General features: G+C 37.6%; 2 protein-coding genes and 1 pseudogene across 4 annotated transcripts in view; 2 read left to right on the top strand and 1 right to left on the bottom strand.

The window, feature by feature from the left end:
- Positions 1-1,168: 1,168 nt before the first annotated feature.
- LOC129717220 (uncharacterized protein K02A2.6-like) lies at positions 1,169-4,913 on the bottom strand (annotated as a pseudogene).
- Positions 4,914-9,418: 4,505 nt separating this feature from the next.
- On the top strand, positions 9,419-10,703 carry LOC129718764 (protein BCCIP homolog). Its single transcript, XM_055669813.1, has 3 exons — positions 9,419-9,688; positions 9,739-9,865; positions 10,012-10,703. The coding sequence occupies exons 1-3, from the start codon at positions 9,563-9,565 to the stop codon at positions 10,662-10,664; spliced, it is 906 nt and encodes a 301-aa protein (XP_055525788.1). The 5' UTR covers positions 9,419-9,562; the 3' UTR covers positions 10,665-10,703.
- Positions 10,704-11,111: 408 nt separating this feature from the next.
- Positions 11,112-22,244, top strand: part of LOC129718762 (putative aminopeptidase W07G4.4) — a 41,806-nt gene continuing 30,673 nt past the window's right edge. Inside the window, exons 1-3 of one of the 3 annotated variants that reach the window (XM_055669811.1) lie at positions 11,112-11,232; positions 11,287-11,421; positions 13,345-13,459. In XM_055669811.1, coding sequence (XP_055525786.1) covers positions 13,449-13,459 — 11 coding nt within the window. In that variant the 5' untranslated portion in view covers positions 11,112-11,232; positions 11,287-11,421; positions 13,345-13,448. Of the gene's footprint in view, positions 11,422-13,344; positions 13,460-22,244 lie in introns of all 3 variants that reach the window. The other 2 variants (XM_055669812.1, XM_055669810.1) reach the window with 2 other exon arrangements.

Here is a 22,244-nt window from a genome sequence, read left to right on the forward strand (position 1 = left end):
CTTTAACAAATAGCTCTTCAAGGTGGCGTCTTTCCCCAACAAAATCAAGTAGTCAAAAGGTCCAACACAGAATGAAAAAACTTTTTTTGCTGCTTTTTGCTGCTTGTGTTTAAAATCATACCAAAAATCGGGAAGTACAAACCGTGTAGCTCCGTTCCGGTCCGGTTCGAAATAAAATCGAGACTCGAAGTTTCCGGTCCTATTTGACTTTTGACCGGATTCTCCCCGATGCGATGTCGAACACTATTCACAAAAAGTTTCAATACGCCTCCCGCGACGCTGATAACTTTTTGACTTCTTTAAAATCTGACAATATATGTTACGGAACAGTAAATTTAGCCACCTGATCAAGCCTGATTTTATTTGACGCAGATCTTGCTGCGAAGCCGCTGTCGACTTTAACTGAAACCAACAACCAGCTTTCCCCTATCCGGCAGAATCATGCCAGTTAGGTAAACATAGAATAAACAGGGTCTCATGTTGACATTTCCTCAGAAACTGTTGAACAAATAAAGCGGCAGACATGAAGGAGGATGATTTTCCCGGCGTGAAGCCTAATTTCCTGGTTTTCCCGTATTTTTTTCCCGGTGATTTAAAATTCCCGGCTTTTCCCCGCTTTTCCCGTTTTTCCGATAGAGTGGCCACCCTGAGTAAATGTATTTATCAAAAATTCAAAAAATGATCCCAGCTATAGTATCGATACTTCTGGTATCGATACTTTTTGACCGATATTTTGAGTATCTCGATACTTTTGGTTCTTCGGGTATCGATACTGAAGTATCGATACTCTCCGTCGTATCGCCCAATGCTACAACATAATCAACCAAAGAAGATGCAACTTGTAGGGATGGGCGATACTAGCAGCGGTATCGATACTAGGGGCCGCGGTATCGAGTATTTTGGCATTGATAATCACCGTGCGAGATGAGTACCGGTATCGATACTCCCTTTTGTAGTCGAAGGAACGTAATAAAAGGCGTTTAGCTATGACTAAGTAAAACTTTAATAACTAACGAATTAAAAGCGTGGTTCTCTTAGACAGTCGGGAACAATAGAGAATGCGCTGTCAATAGCATCTAACGATAGCTGTCAGGCAGCCAGGTTGAGCGCAGCGGCGTCGGGTAGTGGAAACACCCAACAGGTCATCTGTCTGTGACATCTCCCCTTTTTAATATAGAAGGTAGGGATCTGGAAACCTAGCAGGTGCTCTCCGAGTTCTAGAAGAGCGACGCGCAGATACTGGCTGAGGGACTAAGGTTGTTTCAGACGAACTTGTAGATGATTGCGTAGACAACGACGACGATTGCTGACTCGCTGCTGATACAGTTGGCTTATCATGTTTCGGTGTCGACGACGCAATAGGTTGTTGTTGATCTTGAAGGACTTCTTGTGATACGATGGGTTGCAATGGTACAGGCTTTGGTGCCAGCGGTCGCTGCACAGAAGCCGATGAGAGAGGCAGGTTCCAGGCATCCAACAGAACGTCAAGAGGAAGGGTCACTTGCTTATTGAGCGACGTTGCTGCAGAGTCGCAATCAATGCGCTTCCGAAACTGGTTAATGTGGGATCGCAATAATCGTCGATTGTCAACCCAAACGTTATACATCACGTCTCCAATGCATTCTAAAATGACCCCAGGTGCCCACTTCCAAGAATTCTTTATATGCACTTGAACATAAACAGGATCGTTGCACACAAATCGTCTTCGAATGTCTACGTTCCCTGGTGGCTTTTCGAAGTGTTGAACTGGCGGTCGGAGCAACTCAAGACACGTTCGCAGTTTGCGACCGAACATTATTTCCGAAGGTGATTTGCCGTCAGGAGCGGAGCGATTAGGAGTATTTCGATACGTGAGAAGAAAGATGTCTAACGCTTCATTGATGCTTGGTTTTCCCCCTTGAATCTTTTTCACGGCCCGCTTAAAGATATCTACAAATATCTCCGCTTGACCATTCGATTGAGGATGGTATGGAGCGGTAAAAACATGTTCAATACCATTCGCAGCGCAATATTCGGCCATTTCATTGCTTGCAAATTGAAGACCATTGTCACTTACTATGACTACCGGCATACCAAGCCGAGCAAATATTCCACGAAGAATAGCTATGGTTGCGGCAGCAGACGTACGACTGGTGCGAACTATTTCGGGAAATTTCGAAAAGGAATCCACGACGACAAGAAAGTAATCACCATCCATAGGTCCCGCATAATCGATGTGCACGCGTTGCCATGGACCGTTTGCTTTTGGCCATGGAACTGAAGGAGAGCGAGGAGGTGACCTGGCTACGAGCGCACAGTTTTGGCAGGCATTCACATAATGCATTATGTCGCCGTCGAGACCTGGCCAATATACATAGCTCCTAGCAATGGCTTTCATGCGCTCCATACCTGGGTGCCCTTGATGGAGCTGCGTCAAACACCGTTTGCGATGCTGCGACGGAATCACAAGCCGTTCGCCAAACAGAATACATCCGTCTACTACGCTCTGGCAAAGAATTGTTTAATTTTCGGCTGAACAATTTTCGGTTTCGGCCACCCGTTGACGATATATTGATATATCTTACGTAATAGCGGATCAGTTTGTGTACTCTGCGCGACGGTTCTAAAACTGAGGGGTAGTACGTTAATTGTATTGATTGCAACTGACCTTATATCTTCCTCCAACCGAATGCTGGCTATAATATAATCCTCGTCTGGCTTTACGTGCTGATTTATTAGCCGCGACAACACATCAGCATTGCCAAATTTATCCGTAGTGATGTACTCGATGGAAAAATCGTAGAGTAATAGCGTCAGAGCGAAGCGTTGCAACCGGTTCGCCGTGTACACCGGGATACCTTTTTTTGATCCGAAAATTCTGAGAAGAGGTGCGTGATCGGTTTGCAGTGTGAATCTCCGACCAAAAATCATTTTGTGAAACCTCGTAACAGCAAATATTATAGCCAAACCCTCGCGATCCGGTTGACTGTAGTTTTGCTCAGTTCTTTTTAATGCTCTCGATGCGTGTTGGACTACCTTGAGAGAACCGTCCGGAAATTCGTGCGAGATGGTAGCTCCTAGCCCAATAGAGGAAGCATCGGCGGATACTACGATTTCCTGCGTCGGGTCGTAGTGTGTGAGCAGAAGATCTGACGACAGAATCTGCTTGAACCTGTCAAAGGCTTTTCGACATTCATCATCCCAAACAAATTTGGCATCGGATTTAAGCAATTTGTCCAACGGGTAGCGGAGCATACGCATATTGGGTACAAACTTCCCATAGAAGTTGATAGCTCCCAGAAATGAGCGCACTTCCGTAACGTTGGCGGGAGGCGGTAACTTGGCAATCACCTCAATTTTTGCTGGGTCCGGTCGCAGTCCATTGGCATCGATGATATGCGCCAGGTACGATATCTGACTTTTCCCGAAGGAACACTTATCTGGACGAATTGTGAAACCATAATCCTGGATACGCTGCAAAACCGCTTCAAGGTTCTGATCATGTTCCCGTTTACTCTCGCCACCGAAGATGACGTCATCGAGGTAGCCAGATGTTCCCTTCAACCCAGCAAGCATGGTGTCGATAAGTTGCTGAAAGGCTCCGGGCGCTACTTTGACACCCGGCGGAAGGCGGTGGTACTGGTAGAGGCCCCGATGTGTGTTATCGTAAGCAGGCTCCGCGACTGGTCGTCTACTTCCACCTGCAAGAACGCATCAGAAAGATCAATCTGGCTAAAAATTTTGCAATTTGCCAGCTTGGCGAAAATGTCCTCAGGTAGAGGCAGCGGATACTGATGCGCCTGGAGGGCGTTGTTGAGGCCCGTAGAGTAGTCCCCGCAGATCCGAATGGCCCCGTTGGCTTTACGGACTACGACGATTGGTGTTGCCCATTCCGAATAATCGACTGGAGATATTATGTTAAGTTGCTGCAATCTATCGAGTTCGCGGTCGACAGACTCGAGCATCGCGTAGGCCACAGGACGTTTAGGACAGAAAACCGGTCGACAGTTCGCTTTTAGCTCCAATGAAGCTTTCATTTTAGTGCACAAACCAAGTTGCTCGTTGAACAGCTTGGGAAAAGTCAATTTAAGTGTCAGCAACAAATCTTCGGAGCCAGACACATAGCAACAGAATGTATCCATCGGAACTGACCAGAGACCAAAGCTGTCCACGAGATCAGCACCAAGCAAATTCAACGGTTTTTTACTGACTCGGACAACTTCAGAACGTGTGGTCTCAGCGATTCTCATATCACAACGAAATTCTCCTTGGAGCGGCAGACCGTTACCAGAAGCCGTCTTTGCCCTAACCGATGGTGGTGACATGGCTGGACTACCAATTTGTTTCCAAAGTGCCTCACTGATCACAGTAATATCAGAGGCGGTGTCGAGCTGCAACCTGATGGACGTATTACCGAAATCAACCGTCACAAATCTTCGACGTTGCTGCACCGTACATTCGTTAACGACGACTACATTGCTGGTAACCGAAGAAACTTTCCTTCCCTTTTTCCTTATCAGAGGTTTCGCACTTTTGCAATAACCTTCTCGATGGCCGTATTGCCCACAAACGGAGCATTTATGCTTCCTGTAACTGCAGTCTCGTGTAAAATGCAATGCACCACACAACCAACACGGTCGTTTAGGAAAACTGGTTGAATTACCAGCTGGCGAGCCAGATGGAGTACGTTCCGTTTTATTGAAACGCTTGCGGTCTGTTTGCTGGTGAACCGCTTGTACCTTGAACGGTTGTGCCTCAATCATGGCATTATCGGCCTTGAGGTTAAGGAGTCGCTGACACTCTTCGGACAACTGCTGTAATGTAGCATTATCGTGCTCTTCAATTTTCGATAAAAGCCTCGTTCGAATATCGGCATCACTCTCACACTTCAATCCACATACAAAGATTAAACATTTAAACTGGTCTTCAGTCATATTACCCAGCTCAAATTCCACGCAGAGTTTGTTAACGCGGCAGCCGTAAGAAGTGTGGTCCTCGGTTGGCTGTTTTGTAACCTGTAGGCACCGATAACGCCTGCTTACGACTGACTGTTTGGCACCGAACAAACTTGTAAGCTTCTCAACAGTTGTGTTGAATGGCAAATCTCCAGGCTTTTATGGTAAGATGAAGCTAACATAACGCTCATGCCCGGCCATACCAAGCTTGCAGACGGACTTTTGCGTCATCGGGAAGGCGAGCGGCGTCCTTCATGAAAAGGTCCTCATAGCGCGAAAACCAGGCCGCAAAAGTAACGTTACTGTCGGCATCGTAGCGAAAATCTTTAATACTGCTTGAAAGCGAATCAATAATTTGCTCTGGATTTACTGGGACCTGCGGCACATTGGCCGCCATCGCTTGAAAAAACTGCTGTTGTTGCTGCATCATTTGGCTCATCATGGCTACCACTTCTAGCATGATGGCATCGTTCCCCTGTGGTGCTGGAGGAGGCTGATCGTTTTGTGATCGAAGATTTTGTTGCTCACGGCGCCGTTCCTGCTGCTGCTGAAAATCCGCAGCAGGAAATCCTCGAAAATCATCGTCACTGTCCATACTTGCACTGCTCTGCCTCCTTCGTTTTCGCGTGGGAGATGGAATTTTGGGTTAGAGTTGCGATATCTAACGTGAATTAAAACCGAATATCGAACAAAATTCCGTCAATCCGACAGACTCGTCGCCACTTTTGTAGTCGAAGGAACGTAATAAAAGGCGTTTAGCTATGACTAAGTAAAACTTTTATAACTAACGAATTAAAAGCGTGGTTCTCTTAGACAGTCGGGAACAATAGAGAATGCGCTGTCAATAGCATCTAACGATAGCTGTCAGGCAGCCAGGTTGAGCGCAGCGGCGTCGGGTAGTGGAAACACCCAACAGGTCATCTGTCTGTGACACTTCCTAAATGATGATTTTTGGAAAAAAATTGCAAGTCTGGTACCGATACTATCGAAGCATCGATAATCGATACTTCTTCAGCCGATACCTCGATACCTGGCAACGAAGCTCATTGAAGTATCGCGATACCAAAGTATCGATACTTTCGTCAGTATCGCCCGTCCCTAGCAACTTGTGAGAACATAGTTGGTAAGGGCATCCTTAACGGTGCGCTTCAATACCCCGTTTGTCATCACTTCACACCGTACCGGTCGCTGCTAAACGCGCTAGAGAAATAGTAGCCGAGCTTCCGGGAAGCATCGCGCTCTCAAATTTAGCAGTCCGATAACAGCGCTGCTAAAGGTTTATGCTGGATGAAACGTCAAACTGAAACAATAGCAACGACCGGTGTGAAAACGGGTGGATGAGCAAAATAGCCGCGCTGTACACAGCCGCCATAACAACTTAAATGGTACCGCACTGTTAAGGATGCCCTAATGGAAAAGTTATCTGCATTATCGATTAATTTGCGTATCGATAATTTCATGAAAACAATATTGCAACTTTTACGCCAAATTGGACTACCCGGAAATACACGATTATCACAGTCGAATTTCGCAAACGATTTCGCAGTTTGGGCGATGGGTATCGATACTAGTGTTATCGAAACGCTTGACAGAAATATTTTATTTTATAGACAAAAAAAATCTCTATCATGACTGCTGCCGTGGTAGGTTAATAAGAAATCACTCCAGCAATGGTCAGTGCTTGATACCTATATATATTATTAAAGTTTACTTGAAACCGTGTGGTCTGGTATCGATACAATGACAATTGAGAATGTATCGATACTCAGTATCACCCAATCAATCATGTAACACTTAAGCTGTATTACACTCTTTGACCAAGCGTCAAATATTTGGCACTTTTTGACAGATAAAAGTTTGGTCAAAGATAATTGTTTGTCACTCTCCAATTTTAACATGGGGCAAACACGGGCAAACAACAACCATGATGTCAAATAAATTTGACCATTATGTCAGAAGGTCAAATATTTTACCATTAGACAAAGAGTGTTTTGTTTTGATATTCAACCTAATTTTCAACTAAAGCTGCTCAAAAATATATACTTAATGTTGCAAATAAAAAACAAAACAAACAATGAACCCAAAAAAAACTGCCACTGCGCTACTGAGGTGTCAATTTGATAAAGCGAAATAAGAAATTGGGCACTGAATGATTATCACAGAAGTCCAAATAGTCATGCAAGGGGCAATAATTTTTTTTCATACTTCCCTCGCAAATACACTGAGAATCGCAAGCTAATCCATAATGCTCTTTATCTGGGAGGAAGAAACGAATACTACACTCAAAACAGAGAACACGCACATGCGTCGTTTTTTGATAGCGTGTAACCACATACATAAGACATACGTAACACTAGCATTTTTTTCTGGTACTGGTACTGGAGCTGCTCGACTAATAATGAACAAAATGAATTTTCCTTTTCCGGCTTTATCGATCCCCAAAGAAAATCTCATAAGGAACTGTCAAAAAGTTATTTACAAAATCAATGCAGCATTTTTGGAGTAGGAACGAGACAAATGCAGGGCTGCGCAGGTACACTGCCTTAAAAAAACAACTCAAACAGTGATTTTATTCAGAGCGTGGTACCATTCGAGTAGTTCATTTTGTACCAACTTTTTTGGAAGATTTCTTCCTGAATGTTACGTATGTCTTATATATGTGGTGTAACTATCTTCTTGCTGTAACGCATGCATGACTCAAATAAGATAGGAGACCAAATAGTGTAGTAAACTAGCAGAATCTATTGAAAAATGAAATGATGTAAACAAATCTGTCGGCTTATTTAGCAAATATGCTAATAAAAGCACATTTGCTCTAACTTCGTCCATGTTACACATAAAACTTGAACTCCAGTCGCTTTCCATTGTATTTTCGAAAATTTGTTGTTTCGCCCTTTACTATGCGCCTTTTTAAATCTGCTCGACCGTATCGCCACATACATAAGACATACGTAACACTCAGGAAGAAATCTCCCAAAAAAGTTAAAAAAAGTTAAAGTAAAAATCGGCTTAAAACTTGAATAAAAGTTCGGGGCAGGAGGAAATTTTTTATTACCACGCTGGTTGATTATTTGCAACCAAAAATAAAATTTGTATTAGTGAAATCGACTATTATACTTGCGCAGATAGGAAGGTCCATTAGTTCATTTTGGCTCGCACGTTTAACAGTTGTTTTGGCTCGCTGCGATTCAGTCCGCAGGTCTATCCAGCTTTTCACGCACCATAATGGCAGACGCTATAATGAAAAATTCTTAATATGTTACCTACCCTTTTGACAACTCTGCTTACGTCAGTTTGACTTTTCATGTATTTCGCAAGGAAAACAATGAATCTGGCAACATTAATGTTGCCAAAGCTGCAAAAATCGTGAATCTGACGTAAACAGAGAGGTTCACAAATTACGAACGCGCATTATAGCACCCGCCATTATGGTGCGTAAAAAGCTGGTTATATATAGTATCATGTAGAGATCCTCAGAGGGAGAGATAAGCGATGAAAAAAACTGCTGATTTGGCAACTAGGTTTCACATATCAGAGGTGCCAGATCTCTTCTCAAAGCGCAATGTTCACTAATTTTTTTATTCGGCTCGTATAACTGATGGTGACGGTGGAAGTCCTGGGGAATAATAAAGTGCATCACAAAAACCGTGAAGGTGTTAAATTTTATGTTTATGTTTAATTTTATATACTTTCATCATTATTCTGTAGACCATACAAAGGGTTTGTGAACCACCAGTTAAAAATCGCTGTGCTGAAGCAACTTTGGAGCATTCTCAATTCATGTTTAAGCAATAAAACATGAAAAACGTGTAAAAATAAATATATTCTTTATTTAACCTTTTTGCAATACCTTTCAATGTGTTACCTTTCTTGTTCGTTTGGCTCGAATTTTGACATGTTCGTTTGGCTCACAACACTCTCTTCGCTTATCTCTCCCTCTGAGTATTGCTAGTGTCATGGTTCACGTGTTATGACAGGGATGCCAAATGTGAAGACATGTCTCAATTTCGGAGACATGAGAGCTAGTGTGAAGAGTGGAACGACCTCAGTGTAATATTTTCGAAATATTTTCCATAAAAATGAAGGTGTCTAGCCCCTGGCTTAAACTCAAGTTTTCGCTTGTTGCTTCTTTTTTCACTAGCGTTTGCATGCGCGAAAAAAGTAAACCCAAGTGACACAACCTTCGATTTCGCTGGATCGAATTGGCTTATAGTTCCAAGCGAAGTAAAATTTTTGCAGGTTGCATTTTTCACGGGTGTGAAAAAAGGGCCTTAACATTTTGTATGAAATTTTAAATTCGCTTGGAACTCTAAATCGGGCTTTAACTAAAAATCATCATCATTTACTGCAGCGCCAACTGTTAGTCAAACAGAAGTTTTAATCGCGAATATCGTTAGTTCGATAAATGCCGTTTGAGTGAGCAAATGTAGGCAGTTTGACTCTCAGAGTTTGACGGTCAACTGATTAGATCTAAGAAGTTTGACAGATATATGCAGATAACGCTCAAACTCCACTGTAACGAATTCTTTTCAGTCTGTTTGTACGACGCGTGTTTTCGGCATTTATAAATATACGCAACACGCGATTGCGATTGTTATCATTTTGGAAATATTTGTGGTTACAATAGTATGACCAGTAAAAAATTGAAAGTTGAGGAGCACGACGATAATGCGGCTCAACAAATGGAAGCCGGGAACGAAAGTGAAGACGACTCGAGTAACGATGAAAATCCCGATATCTACAAAGGTGATGAGGTGAGTTTAGTGGTGTAATGGTGCTATAGGTACACCAAAATCGTTTGCAGGGAATTACCGTAGATTTTGAAGGCCGAAATCCAATCGATACGGATCTAGATGGAATCAAACAAATGCTGGGGCAGCTGTTTGTCAAAGCACACATCGATCTAACTGAGTTGTCTGGTGTTATCGTTGGTAAGAAAGGGTTGGCATAAAAATTGCATATTGATAAAGGGTGACACCCCTATTCGCATGTATTTTAAAATTTGCGGCATCGACAATTGCAATTTTGATGGGGTGAGCAGGTAATGCGTTATCGTCTAATAACTGAATTATTTTAGGGCAAAATTATGTAGGGAGTGTGCTAAAGCAAGCGTACACTGACGACGATGAAGAAGACGATGATTCAATGGATGAAGATCCGTGTCAGGTTGTATTCGGTGTAACTTCCGCTATCAATCTGTCTAACAAGCTAGATCAAAATTGCTTCAAACAACTGCAGAAGATGATTTTTGAAAAAGCAGAGAAATACGCCACAGAAGCGGTGTTGCAACTGTTCCGTGAAGCACTGCAAAGTGGAACAAAATGTACAGCCCTTTTGTTGAATGAAAGATTCGTAAACATTCCTGCTGCTGTATGCGTTCCTATGTTTGAAAACCTTCTAGTGGAAATCGATCGAGCAAAGGCAAAAGGTATGCCTTACAAGTTTGACTATTTTCTGATGTTTGTTAAGTACTATCAGAAGGCGGCTTCTGGAACGAAATCTGCAGAAATATTATACTCCAATGATGAGGAAGAGTATTTCATTAAGGATTCAGTAGCCAGCTTCGACTATTCTGTGCAGAAGGAAACTGCAACCGCATTGGCTGGCAACTGGCTAGAGGAGGATGAAGAGCTGCAGCCGTTCAGAAAAGTTTTACTGATAGATGCCAATAAGCTGCCAGGGATTATCAATACTATCAAAAGTTTAGTCGCAAATGCTGTCAATAATTGATAAATTAGTAAAGTATACATATATGAATTTCCAAACATATCACACAGTCTTGTCATTGTGCATTGTGAAACTGGGTAATCTGTGTGAAACAAACAGAAGGTCGAGTTCCGAATCGGAATAAAGCACCAAGACTTTGCTTTGCTTTAAAATTGGGAATTAATCTTTTCCTGTGTATGTCTTGATTCCTAATTAGAATTAGAATTGCGCGAGATTAGTAAGCCAAATGCTTTAAAGTTAATAGCGAATTTCTTTATTCCACTGGGTCAGCGGAAATAGAGAAACGATATTGCGATTTGCGATGCGAGAAAGAGATGCCTGATTGCCCCAGGTGGGTCTGGGAATAAAGAATACCAAACGATACAATAATCGCGTGATGCGTCTTGGATAAACCTATCGTTTATTACGTTTCCATTCCGGCTCACCTTATCAGTCTACACCGTTTATAGCTTTCATCAGCTGATGTTAGTGTCGGTCGAAATCGCAAAGCGTCACACAACAGAGTGCACAAGCATTGTCTTCAGTATAGCAGTCGTTCTAGACTATGGGAGTTAAAGGTTTATTTTGAGAGGTATTTTAATACAATCTACGCTCATACAGTAAACATTGTCCAATCAAACTGCAGCTTTACGACTTTGTCACTGCGAGACCGCCGTATCCGAGTGTTTTTGCCAGCACATGTGTATTTTCCTTGAAAGAAGAAAATAAAAATACTGTTCGGCGAAGTGCTGATCTGGCCGAAATACAACGCCAGGGCAAGGTGAGTTTTGCTTTTGTTTGGCTGGCTTTTGCTGGTAAAGCTTGAAATATAAATATCTGAGTGTTTACATCTTGGAAGTTTTCCTGTACTACGGATAACCGCTACAGGTATATGATTCAACTGATGTAACATAACCTAATTTGTGAGATGCGGAATTTCCTCCATCACGAACAAGTGCTCGTGTTAAATGCCACTTATTTTTTTACAATTTCTGTTCAACTATTTAAGTGAAAGTGGATTTTTAGAATGTGCATCGAAAGTAGATATATGTACATGATATTGTCGATATTTTGACGTTAGAGGTTTCTAATAAGAATTATCAACTAATAGCATGAATAAACGTTGGTTCAACGGGTTCAACAGATAGCTTCGCTTTTATTCCTCAACATTTTTATGACTACTATGTATATTCAGTTTAAGTGAGCTGCAAAATTCTAGCTTTATTGATCTAGCTTCTATCGCTTGAGTTGCTTAGAAAAGTAGGTGCTCCTTTTACCGTGAGCGATGTCTTAAAGTTTGTAATTTCAAGATATGTGAACGGCGAATTGACATTTTGTCTGGCTACTTCAACATCAATACTCTAATAGTCAATCAAAATCCCGAATAGTTATCGATTCCAATTCGCTGTCCGAGAACAAAGCTGGCGTAAGATTTAAAAAGTGTTCACACTCAGTTTTAGTTTCTCTCAGTAAAAATCGATATGAACCTTAGCAATAATACTTTGCTATATATCACTAAGTTTAGAAATTACTTTTTTAATTATTGAAATTATTAAATAAAAAACCACGAGAAAACAATATTTATGAGTTAGTTCAAAATGTATTTGACTAGCAGAACAATGCCTAGGTGCTGACATTCCACTATCAGAAATTTTGTTTATTAAGTACAGACTATTGCCAAATTTTTGGTATTAAAGACGCTTGTTCGGTTAGACGCTATAAATCTACTCATATCTTTTTTTATTCTATAGATATTTTACAAACTGAAAGGAGACAATTTAGTTGATATTTATGTTATGCTATTTACACATGCATTATGTTGTCAAAATTGGATTCATGAATTTAGCAATCGACTGTTCTGAACCATCTTGTAAAATGCGTATCTGTCAGTGGGGCGTACATCTGTGGATCGACAGCGACAACAACCTCATTATACTCTGTTTTATGCATGATATTTATCTATGCACTCTACCGCGCATATTGAACCGCCCTTGTCACTTAGCGAGTTTGTTTTCCCCAATGATGGGAGTGCGAATTCAGTTGAGGAAATTTTGAAACCCGAGAACATAAATTTAATCTCGTCGTTTCCTATCGCGACTCGGCCTAAACGGTTTTGTATGACGCATTTAGAAGCCTCTGTATATATTATATTTTCATTTTAATTATTTTTGTATGAGTCATTTGTTTGAAACTCACCCTAGCATTGTTAATACGTTGATCGGTTAAGGCAGAGAGGAATTAATTGAAATGTGCAAACAATTAGTAGTATTTTTACTAACAGCGCGAAAGATTTAAAAATAAAAGCGGCAGATAGTACCTAATCCTCACGTATTTAAAAATTATGAACTCTTGAAATAGAGGGTCTGTCGTTGTTGTGGGCTATGGTGACGTATAACCTCTAACTTCAAATAAACCAAAAAAGTTCTGGATTTTTTTTTGCTCGGGGATAAAATTGAATAAAAACGAATAAAATTATATAATTGATATTTCAAAACGACCTAAGATTCCTTTGTTCTGTCGTGCTATACAGAAGAAGTAGGCGTTCGTCTCATCTATCATTGGTTTCTTGCAATCATTATGCCTGCCTGCCATTGGGATGATGTCTACACTAGAAATGTTGATTCCCCCGTATCTCTCTGATAACATTACCATGCCCATCGAATTGATAACGAAAGTGAATTGAATGTTTCTTTTTCGATTGCAGAATACGTTGGATTAGAGCAAAAGACGGAGGGTCTATTAGAAGTTGTGTAGCTGTACTTTACTTGAGGCTTTGGCAGCACTTATTGGCATAGTTTGAATTTCACAATGAACGGGAGGTAAGCGAAAGTTTATTTATAGTTTTACGAGATTTGCGTGAACATTTTTTATAATGTAGAGCAGAATTATTATTTTTTAGTATTATTATGTTTATTGATATCGTATGAAACAGTTGTGATTTTTGCAATTGAGGATTTCAGTTGGATTAAGTTAGAAACTTAAACAAAAAAGCTTTACGAAAATATTCGGATATACCGTTATAACTTCGTTTATAACAGTAATATGCATGTATAAAACACAAAAAAATAGTTTTTATAATTATTACTTATCTGTTATCAGACCATCAATTATAACGACTTGTGATTCAATTTGTCAGTACTTAACGTGTTGTTTTCTACTGCTGCTGATAGGATTTTTTAAAGTTTTATTGCGGGCGGAGAAAAGTCTACTTGAAGTATTTCTCGCGAAATCGTCACGTCACGGCACGTAAAACCCTACCTTTTTTTATAAATTATATTTAATAACAAAACACTATTACAGGTCGGACTTGATTATCCAGAACATAAAAAAAAATCATTCCGGATAATCGAATCATAGAAAAAATATTCAAATTTGCGATTAACGAATATGAAATAAATATTTCTTTTTTTTTTTTACTTGTATGATGCAGTGGCGTGACCAGAAATTATTACTGATGCTAAAATGGGCAAAATCTTGAGAAGCAAACAAAAAAAATTGGACATTGATTATTTTCATTTCATTCGAACATGTTCCAAACATGCCGGAAGTGACATAAACGGTAACAAATATTCCAGAAGGGATAATAAAGGCAAAATTTCGGAATAAAAATCGAAAATGAACACTAAAAAATAAAATTCCGGATAGTCGAGTCCGACCTGTACAACACATGACACTCCTAACATTTCACATTATATTCTTGAGTCTATTGCATCCATATTGCATCATTTCAAGCTAAATCTTTGAATCTGGTGGAACGTTGTATATGTTTCCATGTAGAGGACATACCGTGAACCGTGACTGCAGGCAATTCCGCGCAGCACATTTTCCGCGCACTCATCTAAAAAACAGGGTGTGGAAAACCTGAAAAATCAGGGAATGTCAGGGAATTCATTTTTCGATCAGGGAATATCTGAGAAAACTGAAACAATTTTTTTTGTTTGCTTCTCAATTCAGGGAAAAATTTTCAACCGAGAGGCGATCCTTTTTTTAACGACACTCTAGCGAAAAATCTGATAAGCATAAAAGGCTCATTTCAAGATGGCTTGACAAAGTATTTTTTCAAAATTCTTTTAGCACCAACATTAATTTGTGGTTTCGAAATCCAATTTGTGGTTGAGTATTTTCTGAGAAATTTTCAGAAAACTGAGTCAAGCCATCTCTGAAAATGATTTCGCTTCCAATGAATCGGACAACGATGATACATACATCAATCGAAAGCTCTTAATTTGTGGTTCACGAAAATGTAGTTTTTGTAGGCATACTTCATATTAAAATAATTAAAAAACTATTATTTAAATTTTTGAACATTGTTTACCTCTTGTTGTCAACACCGACTGTACGCGGCGTTGGATGAGATGTCCCTTAAGCTGGAAGTACAAAGTCAGCAGAACAAAGAGTTAATAGCATGAAAATTAAGTGCTCATTCGATGCTCATTTAATGTCATATCGCCGAATTTAATGCTCCATCGTTTCTTTGAAAATTGCATTTGTTTGCTAGCTTAAGGAAATAGCTAGCAGACAATATACGAAAATAGCATTTTTGGTCACAAAACGGTTCTATAACGGTCAAAAACATTTAATGCTCATTTAATGCTCTTGAAAAAACTTGATTTTCATGATAATTTTATTGATTTTGTATAAATTTTTCAATAATATTATAATAATATGATAATACATAAATAGCTTCAATTTTTTCAAACATTTTCATCTTAAAAAAATCAGAATCCTTTTGATACGATTAGATACCAATTAAATGCTCCCATATGCGAGCAGTTTCAATAACTCAGGTGCATTTTTCATTAAATATATTTTTTTTCAAAAATATTGTTCTGCTAGCTTAAGAAAAAAGTTAGCAGAACATTGGCCAGAAACAGCATTTTTAAGCAATAAACTGTTGTAGAATGGTCATAATAATTTGATGCTCATTCAATGCTCTTGAAAAAAACATGATTTTCATGATAATTTTATTGATTTTGTATAAATTTTTCAAAAATATGATAATATATGAATAGCTTAAATTTTTTCGAACATTTTCCTTTGAAGACAATCAGAGTCCTTTTGATACGATTAGATACCAATTAAATGCTCCCATATGCGAGCAGTTTCAATAACTCAGGTGCATTTTTCATTAAATATATTTTTTTCAAAAATATTGTTCTGCTAGCTTAAGAAAAAAGTTAGCAGAACATTGGCCAGAAACAGCATTTTTAAGCAATAAACTGTTGTAGAATCGTCATAATAATTTAATGCTCATTAAATGCTCTTGAAAAAACCTGATTTTTATGATAATTTTATTGATTTTGTATAAATTTTTCAATAATGTTATAGTAATATGATTATACATAAATAGCTTCAATTTTTTCAAACATTTCCCTCTGAAAACAATCAGAAACCTTTTGATACGATTAGATACCAATTGAATGCTTCCATATGCGAGCAGTTTCAATAACTTAGGTGCATTTTTCATTAAATGATAATTTTATTGATTTTTTCTAAATTTTCGATGATAAGATAAAAATATGATTTCCTGTTCCTGTTTTTTGATTTTCAGATCGATTCTGTTGACCTGAAAAAGTTAGAAAGATCGTTAATTTTGTGTTTTTTTTTCGATCTTTTAAAAAAATTATTTTTCAGCGTGCAGAACTTTTTTTTATGCAATTTTGAGTGATTGTCAGGTATCGTGTACCATTTCTAATATTGTCTTATCGGCTTTTGAATGGTTGCGTGCGATAATGACATCATCATGCCTCCATATAGTCCATTTCATTCCTGCCCATAATGCAACTGGTGATGGACTAGTAATAATGAAATAATCGGAGTACAACCAGATCGAACCAATCTCCAAAAACATGATTTTGAGTCATCGGTGTTCAATGTTCTAGGGATTTTTTGTAATTGGGGCTTATTACAGAAAACGAGGCGAGCGGCGAGTTACTCGCCTGACCAATTTTGATATTGCAGATGGCTGGATTTGGACAAGCTGGTCTGCGAAACTGTTCGACTCAGCTGTCACCAAACATGTTTCACTCGCATTCTCTAATACAACATTTTGCTCGTCCGTCAGTGACTGGAGGTGAGGCCATATCATTATGAACTATTTAAATGATTTCTGTTGTTCATGTATGATAGATTATTCATTCTCACGTAGGGGTACTGGGGGTAAGCCCGGCACTGAGGGTAAGACCGTCACCCCTAGGATTTTACTAGAAAACGCTAATTAACTTAACTGTGTTTTGGAATATGTGAAGTGTTGGTATTTAATATTTTAGATATTTTAAGACACATCGAAGCCACCGTGAAACGTCAAACGTTAAAATAATAGACAAAACATACGCTACTGCAGCTGACGCGTGAACGGATGTAATTTTTTGTGAGTGGAACTCAAGCTTTTATTCATTTGAAAAGACTAAAATAATTTTTCGTTGCTCTGCAATTTATTGTCTGTATTGTAAGCAATCACAGGAGTTCGATCTGAGGTAAATTGAAGCGATAAATTTGTAGAAATACTCTTTTTAAAAAAATGTGTGCTGTCGGGGTAACACCGTCACCCAGTGAGTGGGGTAAGCCCGACATGGTCTGAGGCTAGTTGGATGTTACTGACACATATTTCTCATCTATTACCGATATCTCGCTGATAAATAAATTAATTAATCGACTTAGAACCATGCACTCAAGCTCTTCTGTGATTTATGAATGATTCCAAGGGTTATTAGAGGTGCCAAATGTACTGAATCAAGTCACAAAACTGACGGCTTTTCCGGTGGTATTTGAAATATGCTCCGGTGTGGTCAATGTGATCCTGGTTTCAATGAAACTAGTTAATAATATGATTTAGAGTGCCACATGATAGGCTTGCCGAGTATCAAATTCTTTCATTGTTTATACATAATGTTCACTGGAACTTGTTCCGGTAATCTGCCCAGAACCAGTTAACCGACAACAACCAAATTCAACAGTAACATACAGAAATGTAAGATCTCTCATTCGGTGGTTTCCGAATTAAAATTGGTTCAGTTAATTCGAGTTAATTCATGAACAAACTTAGGTGCTGGTGTTACCCCCAAGGGGTGCCGGTTTCACCCGCACTGATTGCAAAACGTCATTTTTATCCTAGTTTCAAAACTTCACTATTCCTTGTAAAATAACAATTTGAAAGTACTGAAAACCTTCATATCATGTAGAAAACAATCTAAGCAATGATTCTGTGAAAAAAAATTCAACAATATTCGCCATCAAGTGCTACTAAAGAATCATTTTCCTTAGGGGGTCGGGCTTACCCCCAATACCCCTACACTGGTGTTAATACTTAACTCAATTGAAAAAAAAGGGCGCTTGGTTCAGTGAATTTCACAGCGCCTTAAAAAAATATGCTTTGAAAGATCGTTTCAACAGAGATCGATCCTGAAGATTGATCTTTCCCTGTAGATCGCCCAATCCCTTATTCCGTATCCTTTTCAATAGCAATAACTTCTCTGGCTATTTTCTAACAACTGTTGGTCCCTTTTTTCGATTTGTTGGGTACTATTTGATCACTTGTTTGATCAACTGCTTATGCTTATTAGCGGCGAATGCTTATTAGCTGAGTCAATTAAAGGCCATAATCGTCTTGTTCAGTATTAAACTGATAAGATATACAAATTTTTAACCTATGACATCAAGAACGCCAAGCCGGTCGAGGTTGTCTTGAAAGGTCTCACCAGCGATCAAACCGTTGATGAGATCATCATCACCGCTCAACCACCGATCATATAACTTACCCCAACAGAATTAATTGGCATATCTAATGAAACGAAAATCATGAGGTGAGGAAAGTCAGAGAGCTGGAATTTCCCTTGTTTATTATTTAATGCATTTTAACCGGACTTATCTCCCAGATGGTCTCGTCGTACGATGCAAGCCTAACAAGCCAGTCGTCGTAAGATTGAGTCTCGGTTTGGGAGAGACTGTTAGTGTCTGTAGGATCGTAGCGCTAGCCCCGCACCACTAAAACAGTCGGCTGCGAAGTCTTTGTATAGTAAACAGAATGTCAGTTTCCGAATCGGAATGTAGCACCCAGGCTTTGCCTTACTAACCGCACTGAGGTTAAAAATTTGAAATTTTTTGACAAACCACATACCATCCATAATGTTCAGGTAAAGTGGGAGTTATATAGAAAGTTTGGGGGAGGAGAAAAGCCCAATTGCGAGTTTTCCAACGGTATGGCCATGGTTCAAAAATCTGTAACTTCGACCGAAAATGCCTCATTTGTGGAGACTCTTCTCACAAAAAGGCTATATGTCCTGTGAAAGAGAGTAAAAATTTTCGCTGTGCGAATTGTAACGGCAACCATATGTCAAATTTTTATTAATGCCCAGTCCGTCTAGCAATTGTTAAGGCACGGCAAGGTAAACAAAGTTCAATTTCACAATCAAAACAAAATTCTCCAAGCTGTACCGCTCATTTTTTACTCTTTTGCACAGATAACAGGTTCGGAATAAAATTCTGAAATTGATTTTGAAGCGTCTTGGTTTGGTACACTCGAATAACATAGAGTTACTGGTGTTGAAACATGAAGCTATGTCAAATAAAATTATTAACAATTTTCGACAAAAATCGTTGCAATCCTCAATTGCTACGATGAGCTCTCTTTTTAGTCAATAAGTTTTGAATTGAGTTAGTTGTCAGTTTATATATATATTTTTTTTTGATAAGTAGGTTGAACTCCCTACGAATGATAAGTCCTAATTGAAACAAATCTCAATAAATTAAATTACATTTTTTAATTTTAATTTAAATTTTAATTTTATCTTAATTTGATTTTTTAAGTTATTGAAACTGCTTGTAAATGGGAGCATTTATTTGGTACAGGGGCGACTCGTGGCTGTTGAACCTACCTGTTCAACTATAAATTCTGAAAATCAGAGTTTGAGGAAGTGATTACAATTTTATCCGCGAATAAAAGCAAGTAATTCCCTCTGTTACTATTTAAAAATAAAACTAAAAAATATGAAAATAAGAGTATGAATTTGGATTTTAGATTCATTTTTTGCCTGACGTCCCCATGTGCATTGCACAGGTTGCACCTATGGACGAGTCGCCGGTGATTTGGTATTTAATCGTATCAAAAGGATTCTGATTGTTTTCAGAGGAAAATGTTTGAAAAAATTGAAGCTATTCATGTCTAATCATATTATTATAATATTATTGAAAAATTTATACAATATCAATAGAATTATCATAAAAATCAGGTTTTTTCAAGAGCATTAAATGAGCATTAAATTATTATGACCATTTTACAACAGTTTATTGCTTAAAAATGCTGTTTCTGGCCAATGTTCTGCTAGCTTTTTTCTTAAGCTAGCAGAACAATATTTTTGAAAAAAATATATTTAATGAAAAAATAACCTAAGTTATTGACACTGCTCGCATATGGGAGCATTTAATTGGTATCTAATTGTATCAAAAGGACTCTGATTGTTTTCAGAGGAAAATGTTCGAAAAAATTGAAGCTATTCATATAATATCATATTTTTGAAAAATTTATACAAAATCAATAAAATTATCATAAAAATCAGGTTTTTTCAAGAGCATTAAATGAGCATTAAATTATTATGACCATTCTACAACAGTTTATTGCTTAAAAATGCTGTTTCTGGCCAATGTTCTGCTAACTTTTTTCTTAAGCTAGCAGAACAATATTTTTGAAAAAAATATATTTGATGAAAAATGCACCTAAGTTATTGAAACTGCTCGCATATGGGAGCATTTAATTGGTATCTAATCGTATCAAAAGGATTCTGATTATTTTCAGAGGAAAATGTTCGAAAAAATAAAGCTATTCTTATAATATCATATTTTTGAAAAATTTATACAAAATCAATAAAATTATCATGAAAATCATGTTTTTTCAAGAGCATTAAATGAGCATTAAATTATTTTGACCATTCTATAACAGTTTATTGCTTAAAAATGCTGTTTCTGGCCAATGTTCTGCTAACTTTTTTCTTAAGCTAGCAGAACAATATGTTTGAAAAAAAATATATTTAATGAAAAATGCACCTAAGTTATTGAAACTGCTCGCATATGGGAGCATTTAATTGGTATCTAATCGTATTGAAAGGATTCTGATTGTTTTCAGAGGAAAATGTTCGAAAAAATTAAAGCTATTCTTATAATATCATATATTTGAAAAATTTATACAAAATCAATAAAATTATCATGAAAATCATGTTTTTTCAAGAGCATTAAATTATTTTGACCATTCTACAACAGTTTATTGCTCAAAAATGCTGTTTCTGGCCAATGTTCTGCTAACTTTTTTCTTAAGCTAGCAGAACAATATTTTTGAAAAAAATATATTTAATGGAAAATGCACCTAAGTTATTGAAACTGCTCGCATATGGGAGCATTTAATTGGTATCTAATCGTATCAAAAGGATTTGATTGTTTTCAGAGGAAAATGTTTGAAAAAATTGAAGCTATTAATGTATAATCATATTATTATAATATTGAAAAATTTATACAAAATCAATAAAATTATCATAAAAATCAGGTTTTCTCAAGAGCATTAAATGAGCATTAAATTATTATGACCATTCTACAACAGTTTATTGCTTAAAAATGCTGTTTCTGGCCAATGTTCTGCTAACTTTTTTCTTAAGCTAGCAGAACAATATTTTTGAAAAAAAAAATTTAATGAAAAATGCACCTATGTTATTGAAACTGCTCGCATATGGGAGAATATAATCGGTATCTAATCGTATCAAAAGGATTCTGATTGTTTTCAGAGGAAAATGTTCGAAAAAATTGAAGCTATTCATATATTATCATATTTTTGAAAAATTTATACAAAATCAATAAAATTATCATGAAAATCATGTTTTTTCAAGAGCATTAAATGAGCATTAAATTATTTTGACCATTCTATAACAGTTTATTGCTTAAAAATGCTGTTTCTGGCCAATGTTCTGCTAACTTTTTTCTTAAGCTAGCAGAACAATATTTTTGAAAAAAAATCTATTTAATGAAAAATGCACCTAAGTTATTGAAACTGCTCGCATATGGAAGCATTTAATTGGTATCTAATCGTATCAAAAGGATTTGATTGTTTTCAGAGGAAAATGTTTGAAAAAATTGAAGCTATTTATGTATAATCATATTATTACAATATTATTGAAAAATTTATACAAAATCAATAAAATTATCATAAAAATCAGGTTTTTTCAAGAGCATTTAATTAGCATTAAATTATTATGACCATTCTACAACAGTTTATTGCTTAAAAATGCTGTTTCTGGCCAATGTTCTGCTAACTTTTTTCTTAAGCTAGCAGAACAATATTTTTGAAAAAAATATATTTAATGAAAAATGCACCTAAGTTATTGAAACTGCTCGCATATGGGAGCATTTAATTGGTATCTAATCGTATCAAAAGGATTCTGATTGTTTTCAGAGGAAAATGTTTGAAAAATTGAAGCTATTTATGTATTATCATATTATTATAATATTATTGAAAAATTTATACAAAATCAATAAAATTATCATGAAAATCATGTTTTTTAATGAGCATTAAATGTTTTTGACCGTTAAAGAACCGTTTTGTGACTAAAAATGCTATTTTCGTAT

Source organism: Wyeomyia smithii, chromosome 1 (genome assembly GCF_029784165.1).
Source record: "Wyeomyia smithii strain HCP4-BCI-WySm-NY-G18 chromosome 1, ASM2978416v1, whole genome shotgun sequence".
In the NCBI taxonomy this organism is placed as follows: Eukaryota; Metazoa; Arthropoda; class Insecta; order Diptera; family Culicidae; genus Wyeomyia; species Wyeomyia smithii.

Excerpts from the sequence above, each read along its gene's own strand:
- LOC129718764 (XM_055669813.1), top strand. The coding sequence starts at position 9,563 with ATGACCAGTAAAAAATTGAAAGTTGAGGAGCACGACGATAATGCGGCT. Across the intron at positions 9,689-9,738 it reads ATATCTACAAAGGTGATGAG|GGAATTACCGTAGATTTTGA; the intron begins GTGAGTTTAGTG and ends AATCGTTTGCAG. Across the intron at positions 9,866-10,011 it reads GTTGTCTGGTGTTATCGTTG|GGCAAAATTATGTAGGGAGT; the intron begins GTAAGAAAGGGT and ends GAATTATTTTAG.